This window comes from Piliocolobus tephrosceles, chromosome 21 (genome assembly GCF_002776525.5).
Source record: "Piliocolobus tephrosceles isolate RC106 chromosome 21, ASM277652v3, whole genome shotgun sequence".
Lineage (NCBI taxonomy): Eukaryota > Metazoa > Chordata > Mammalia > Primates > Cercopithecidae > Piliocolobus > Piliocolobus tephrosceles.
The window spans coordinates 48,740,843-48,748,668 of NC_045454.1; the positions used below are offsets into that span (position 1 = coordinate 48,740,843).

General features: G+C 60.0%; 1 protein-coding gene across 1 annotated transcript in view; it reads right to left on the minus strand.

Annotated features, from left to right (window-relative positions):
* The window catches only part of PIAS4 (protein inhibitor of activated STAT 4), a 31,128-nt gene extending 24,543 nt beyond the window's left edge, over positions 1-6,585 (minus strand). Inside the window, exons 1-2 of the mRNA XM_026455507.1 lie at positions 6,396-6,585; positions 1,294-1,720 (exon numbers count right to left, since the gene is read on the minus strand). Of these exons, the coding sequence (XP_026311292.1) occupies positions 1,294-1,720; positions 6,396-6,422 (454 nt within the window). The 5' untranslated portion in view covers positions 6,423-6,585. The remainder of the gene's footprint in view (positions 1-1,293; positions 1,721-6,395) is intronic.
* Positions 6,586-7,826: the final 1,241 nt, after the last annotated feature.

A 7,826-nucleotide genomic window follows, 5' to 3' on the forward strand; every position in this document is an offset into this window, starting at 1 on the left:
CCTGCTGCCCATCACGCACCCACCCTGCAGGCACTCCCACGTTTACCGCGCTCCGACGTTTACCGCGCAACGTTTACTGCGAAGGAAAGAGTGGGGGCAGGGGAAGGGAGGCAGGAAGAAGACACCTCCAGGCACACAGAGGACCTGGTAAAATCTGAGCGCCTCGGGGCGCAGGTCCACAAAAGGCCCAGGATGTTCCGCTCCCTAACTGGGAGTCCCAGAGGCTGCAAACTCTCCCTGCCCTGGGGGCTGGGGCTGCTCTGGCCTCCCTGGCCCCGAGCTCAGGGCTATGGTTGAGGCAGAGGCCGGGCTTGATACCCACCTGCAGCCTGAATGGTTGCGGCTGCTGGGGAGGCGCCAGGGCCTGTCCACACTGCTGCGGGCTGTGAGGTCCTGACACACAGTTCCTGCTCAGTCAGCACTTGCAGACAAAGACATGAGAGAGAGAAGCGTGGAGCCCAGCACCTCTCCTCTGCCTGGGATCGCCCTGAGCCCCCAGCACGCCTGGTGTGCACAGCCTGGCAGTGACCTGAGCCCGCTGACCAAGGCCATACCTGCAGGCTGCCAGCGAGGAACCAGAGCCTGGGGGAAGGAGGGAAGGCCGATGCCACTGGCCAGCCCCCTTTCCATGGGGAATAAGCAGGGAAACCAGGTTCCCAGGTGACCCTGGTCACCCTTGGCCCTGGCAGTCACAGCCTGGTGTGGTCCCTGCCTGCGCCACAGAGTCTGTGAGCAATGGACTCCATGGGGGAGACGGCAAGGCGTGTCCGAGGTTGGGTCATAAAAAGGGCTCCAGCTCCCAGCTTGGACGTACACGCTCGCTACCCTAGGGTGAGAGAGCCACCAGGCTGAGGAAGCCTGGGCAGCCCGTGCAGGAGGCCGCACAGTGAGGACCTGGGGGCTGCGGCCAAAAGCCGGTGAGGAGCTGCAGCCTGCCAGCCACCACACGAGGAAGTGGCTGCTCCAGCCCCGGTCGAGCCTCCGGATGAGGTGGCTCCAGGCTGACTGAGCCTCATGAGAGCCCCCAAGCCCCAACGCCCCGCAACGCAGCTCATGGGTTCCTGAGAGTTAACGGATGCCCACTGCTCCATTTCAGGGTAACTTGTAACACAGCAAGGGGTGACCAATATCAAAGATGGTCCCTTTGCTTCCAGGGAAGGACAGCCGTGGCCACGGTGGCTCCCCGCCCTGGCTGCGCCAGAGAACATCACTCAAAGTCGGTGGCGTGGCTGGGCTGGGCGACAGGGCCCAGGTGAGGCCTCCCGTCGCAGCCTCCCTGGGGCGGCCACTCACCTAACTCGGTGGGCTTCAGCAGCTCGTCGAGCATATTAAAGAAGGGCAGCTTCACCAGGCGGACTTCTGGCTTAAGGGTCTTGGCAGGCAACCGTCCCAGTCCGTTTAAGTACTTCCCGTAGAGCACGGGGTAGTCAATATTGGGGCCTGCCAGCGGAGTCCTGGGCACAGCGCCGGCCCGGTCGTAGGTGGAGTGCATGGTCAGGGGGTCCAGGGGCCGGTGCGGCTGTTGGACAGGCTCCGAGTTCTTCTTGGCGTAGCGAGTCTCGTACAGCTCCTTGATCTTTTTGAACAGCTCGGGGCTACAGTCAAACTGCACCAGCTGGAGGGCCCTGGTGACGAGCTCGTGCTTCAGTCCGCTCTTACTCCGGCCCACGAAACCCAGGAGCATCTGAAGGTCGGAGACTCGAAAACTCATCACCATGTTCTGAGGAGGAGCAAGCACACACAACTCAGAGGGCAGAGCTGCGAGGCAGGGGACTCCGCAGAGGCCAGGCCCTGATGCGGGGGCCGTGAGAGACACCCACTCGCCAGGAAGCGCCAGCCTTAACTGGGGCTGGTGGAGTGCCCGGCCCCTACGGTGCCCCCTCCCAGCAAAGCCCTGCCCCCTCCCTCCTCTTCATCAAACTTTCCCCAGCATCGCCAACGCAGCAAAAGCGCCTCTGACTAGGCCCCCCTTCTATTTTAGGTTCTCTTTCCCTGTCTTCAGCCTGAAAGCATCCCCAGGGCAGGAACTGGGAATCGTGCTTTACTTGTAAACGGCCTCTGCCAGCGCCTTGCCGGCAAACACCAAGTGCCTCCCTGACCCTCAGTCTCTTCGTCGGGAGGATAACAACATAAAGCACTGGCTGGGCGGGCGCTCAACCCTTGTCAGCCACAGATATGTTTTCCCTTCGGTCTCGCCAACGGTAGCCACAGTTTACTTAGCACTAATCACCTGCCGGGAACCGAGTCGGTCATGTGATTATATATTTAACTCTGATCCTTAAAACACCCCTGCTAGGCTGGTGTGTGAGCTCTGTCACAAAAGAGGAACTGTCGGCTCAGAGGTGGCAGTGCCAAGATTCAAACCCAGACCTGGCTCTGAAGCCAGGGGCGGTCCCTGCTGCCACACTATCCTCCGGACAGCAACACAGGGCCGGGCCTGTGGGGGCCTCCGAAACATCTACCCATCATTCCAGCAGGGTTTCGTCCCCTCGGCCCTGTGGACGCTGGGGCCGTCCTGGGCACTCGACACCCACAGTTCATGACAACCAAATACATCTCCAGACATCATCCTGAGTCCCTGGGGGACTGGTCCAAGGGGAAGGCAGCAGCCACAGGGGCTGTTGAGGGACCTGGGCCAAAGTGACGAATGAGGCTTGGCAGGACCTGGCCCTCATCCCCCGACAGGGCCTCTCCAGCGAAATCAAACCAAACAACAGAGCCCAGCTGACCCCAGTGTTTGATGTGGGGTAGCCTGGCAGTGGCCTCCCCTCCACGAGGGGTAGAACCATGAAAGGAAAAGAGGGCTCAACAGGCTGCAGAAGCCAGGTGTCCTCGAGGGATGGGCTGGCAGGGTTCTGGGGCCACCCACCCTCAGCCCTGAAGCTGGCCTGGGATGAATGAGATGTGGTGGGAAAGAGAAACTTCCAGGAGGAATGGAGAAAGAGCTCAAGTGTCAAGGGTGGTAAGGAAAGCTGGCAGGCACCCGAGGAAACCGATAAATCACTCAAACTCCACTCGAAAGACCCTGAGGGTCAAAGCCAGAGGCAGTCCCACTGGAGAGTCTACACTGCGGCCTCCGTGCCAGGAAGCGCTGGGGTTTCCAGCTCCCAGCTGCCCCAGGGTGAGGCCAGGAGCCTAGCCGCCCATTTCAGCACCAAGGCTGCAGCAGCCGGGGCCGCTGGTGGGGTCCTCATCTGTCAACTCTGATTCCTTCCAGCTGTACTGGGCCGGGATCCTGCTGAAGACGGAGAGGCTGTCCCGGCTCAAAACGATAGGGACGCACATGCGGGTGGCCCAGTCCTGCCCTAAGAGCCTCGGGAGATGCCTCTTCCCGTATCAGGGCTGCGCGGCCCCGTGACTGTGAAGAACCGGGATGCCAGCGTCTGCTCCCTGCCAGGCACCAGCGAGGCCTGTGTCGCTAATTTCACAATGACCACACCCATCGTGTAGGTGAGGAAACTGAGGCTCACAGAGAGAAGTGGCTGGTCCAGAGCCTCCCTAGTACATGCATGGGACTGGCATCGACCCCTTGGCCCCTAGGCTCCCCAGGGTGTTCCCGTCCGCTGCCGGGGACCCTCACTCACCAGCACACTGGCTATGGGGACCTGCGTGGTCTGCTGGGCCTCAGAGTCAGTGACACTTTGAAAACAAAAATGCCTCACCTCCCTTGGCCTGACTTCCTACCTTTGTAGAAAACAAAAAGGCTTGCGGACAAGATGTTTCTTCTGGAAGTGGCCCAAGGCCTTAGCAGGGAGAGACGATGTCATGTGGACACTTCACACTGGCAGCCTGGCCGAAGGCAGGTGGGCTCAGGAACCTGCTGACATCCTGGCACCCCGGGAGCCTCCGCCCCGCCCAGGCTGGACAGTGGAGCCCCAGCTCCCACCTCCCGGAGCACACCCCTTAGGCGGCCATATGTTCACGACTCAGATTTCCCGGCAGCTGCCACCTCAGAGGAGCCTGCCCTTGACACTGGAGAGAATGCGGGGGGGACAAGCATTCAGGAAGAAGCCCCAAATGCCCCAGGATCACTTCCTGCCCTGGCTCTGAGCTGACCTGCCTGCCGTCAGAGCTGTGTTTATAAACAGCGCCAGGCCCCGGCAGCTTCCAGAGTTTCAACTCCAGGCTTGCCTGGAAGTCGCGTGGGGAGACATCAGCCGAGACACAGCAGCTGCGCTGAACCTTTCCTCCAGCACAGGCCCCTCGGAGCACTGGGGGAAGCTCAGGAAGGCGCCTCTTTCCAGGAAAGTGGAGATGTGTGCTGTGGACTATTTCAGAGAGCTCACAGACACCCCTGCCCCAAACCTGCCTCCAGGTCTCAAGCTGAGAGCCTCAGATTTCAAAGTTCACCAACAAGCCCCCAACATTCGTCCCTCCAAGCAGTCTGTGATGCACCCCAAAAGACAAAATCTGCAGCCATGAATATGATGGGTTGGGGAAGGCCCCTGTAAAAAAGGGGATGTTTCAATGACATTTAAGGTACTTGGAGGGGTAGCAACGGACTCAAGAAGAAAGAAGGCTCCCCGGGGTCCAGGCCCCCTTGAATGGAAGCTCACGGTTTAGAGAACCTGAAAGGAGGATCAACTTGATTTAATTGAGTTGGGGGGACCCAGTCACCAGAGGGTCAAGGAAAGTTCATCAGATCATATTTCAAGGCCTGGATGGTACAAAAGACTGCAGACCCTGCCCTCAGCCAGGGTGGGGGTGGGGAGTCCAGGGTCACAGCTCCAAGTCCCGGAAGGAGGTTACATTTCAGGACTCCAGGGCACTTCAAGCCCAGAGTCTGCCACCTCGGGTTTACAGAGTTCAGGCCTCCACATCTCCAGGGCGAGTCTCCACTTTTCAAAACTCTAGAGAGGGACAGAAGTGTGTGCGGGGCGGGGGAGAGGGGTAGGGTTGGGAGGCAAAGAGAGGTGTATGCTGTAATCACAGAGCCCTCAGCGCTGTGTTTTCAGATCCCAGTGGGTAATGCGAGAGGACTGAGAAGAAAATATGTACAGGTCAGGACTGTGGGGAGGGAAGACGTGAAGGGGGATGGGGGAGGGAGAGGTCCCCTAACCTCCCTGGAAGCCGTGGTTTTGCGGGCACTTCTAAGAGTTTTAGACCCTCGGAGCTTCAGGCAGGCACCTACAAGAAGGTACATCCCCTGGAATGCGGATACTCTGAGCTCAATCCCAGGATTAAAACGGGTTCCAAGCTAGGAGACGGTATCTATGGAACATGGGACCTGTACAGGACCCGAAGTATAAAACAGCAGCAGCAGAAGTTATTCTAAAGAGGCCAGTCTTGGACCCAGTGGGGACCCTCCAGAGCTCAACATAAGAGAATAGGCAGAAAGACAGGAGACCTTAGAAACCAAAGCTGGGGTGCATAAAGATTCTGGGGGCTGTGTAGGGAGGGAGAGTGTCTGACCTAAAAAGTAGACTCGCTCAAGAGCAAAAAATAAGAGAAGCAGCCAAGGTTCAATTGAAGACAGTATCTGATGCTGCACAGGTGAGGTTTAGAGACCTCTAAAGCAGAATCAGCAGCCTCAGATTCTGTCCCGAGGGAAATGAGGTAGCACCAAAAGCACAGCCCAAGATTTAAGATTAAAAAAAAGGAGAATAAGGAAAGTCTTTGACCAAGAAAAGTGGTCAGGACTCCATCCTATGGGGAGGGAAACGGGGGGCCCAGTCTTCCCCTAGCGCCCACTCCGGCGTGTGAGAGACGGTGTCGGGAAGGGGGCGGGGTTCTGGGACCAGTGCAGGAGCTGAAGAGGGGCTCAAGCCCGAGCCTGGACTCCAGATCCTAAGAGGACGTGCTGTGTCTTGGAAGTGGTCTCAGGGCCCCGACTCCTCCACCTGGACGGTGGCAGGACCCTATCCGGGACTCAGGGGACCCTTCCAAGCAGGAGACTCGCAAACCCCAGTCTGGCCTGTTGGGCGGGGACGAGACCCAGATACCAGTCTTGGGAGCCCTGCGGGCGGGGAGGCGCGGACACTCCCCCAACACACCAGCCAAAGAGCAAAGACCCCGGCTCGGAACCAAGAGAGCAACGAGAAGCTCAACACGTCCGGCAGCCCGGGGGAACGGTGCCTCAACCGGTAGGCGCGGCCCCGGCCTGGCGCTTAGGGACCGGGACTCCAAGGACTAGGGCTGGGTGGAGGGACCCTGCCTGAAGCTGGGGAAGCGACCCCCGGAGCGAAGACCCGGGTGAGGCAGGAGGGCCCCGCCCCCGGCCTCCCCGCCCCCCGCCCTCACCCTGAGACCCGGGGTCGGGGTCTGGGGGCCGGGACGACGAGCCGCGGGCCGGCCGCGCTGTGGGGCCCCGGACAGAAGGCGCAGACCTCGACCCGCGGCCCGACCCCCGCCCTCTCGCCCACTTGCCCCGGCCGGTGCCGCCGCCGCTCACTCACTTTGGCCTCCACCAGCTCCGCCGCCATCTTGGCCACCAGCGTCCCCCGCGCCGGGAGCCCCCAGCCGTCGCGTCACGTGACCGCCCACCACTCGCGGGCGGGGCCGCCACCCGGGCCAATTAGCACCCGCGCGCGCTCCTCCCGCCGCCCGTGCGCGCTGCTGCGTCCTGCGCAGGCGCGCGGGGCCGCCGCCCGGGCCTCGGGCCAATCAGCTCTGCCCTACACCGGCCCCTCCCCCCCACCCTTCTTCTCTCGCTCGCGGCGACCACGCCCACCCCTGGCGGCGTCTGACTCCTTAAAGGGGTACGAACCCTGCGCAGGTGGGGACGGGTGCTGGGTTGCCTCTAAGGAGGGAGGGCGGGAGGGGGCGGTGGCAGTGACAACAATGCAACCAGGTGCTGTGGCTTCCTGCGCGCGGCGGCCGCCAGGTGCGTGTCCAGAGTGCGGGCGGCGTCGGGCAGGGAATGGTTGCTCCGCCGCAGCAGTCGCCAGTGCGTGCAGTGCGGCGCCTTGCAGCGCCGCGTGGTGCGTGCTCCACCGGCCCCGACGCCCCGCGCGCTGCACATCCGGGTCCTGGTGTGCAGATGGGGCGTGGGCTCGGCACCCAGTTGGCTGGGAGCGCCAGTTGGAGAAAAGCGGGATACCTGCTCCCAAATTCTTCGGAGATCGTGCAGCCCTCACGTCTTTGCACCCTCCCATCCTGCCTCCCCACCCATGGGAAACCTTGGATCTGCACCAGCTGGGACCTCTCCTGCTCCAGAGCGCTCCTTGGTTGGCTTTGGAGCCAAGTGGCTTAGTGCCCATAGAAGTGGAGTTCAAACTTCCGTAATGAAGTATTTTAGTGCATTTATTTTTTATTTTTATTTTTGTGGAGACGAGAATCTCATTATGTTGTCCAGGCTGGTCTCGAATGTCTGGGTTTAAATGATCCTCCTGGCTGGGCCTCCCAAAGTGCTGGGAATACAGGCATGAGTCACCACACCCGGCTAGTCCAACATTTTAAACATAGAAAAATCAATGCAAAAGAGTCCATGATGGATGAAATACCAAATTGTTATTTATTTATTTATTTTCGAGACAGAGTTTTACTCTTGTTGCAGAGGCTGGAGTGCAATGGCGTGATCTCAGCTCACTGCAACCTCTATCTCCCAGGTCAAGGGATTGTCCTGCCTCAGCCTCCCAAATAGCTGGGATTACAGGTGACTGCCACCACGCCCAGCTAATTTTTTTTTTGGCCAGGCTGGTCTCGAACCCCTGACCTCAAGTGATCTGACCGCTTCAACCTCCCAAAGTGCTGGGATTACAGGCATGAGCCATCATACCCGGACTCTTTTTTTTTTTTTTTTTTTTTTTTGAGAGTCTTGCTCTGTCACCCAGGCTAGAGTGCAGTAGAGCAATCTCTGGTCACTGCAACCTCTGCCTCCTGGGTTC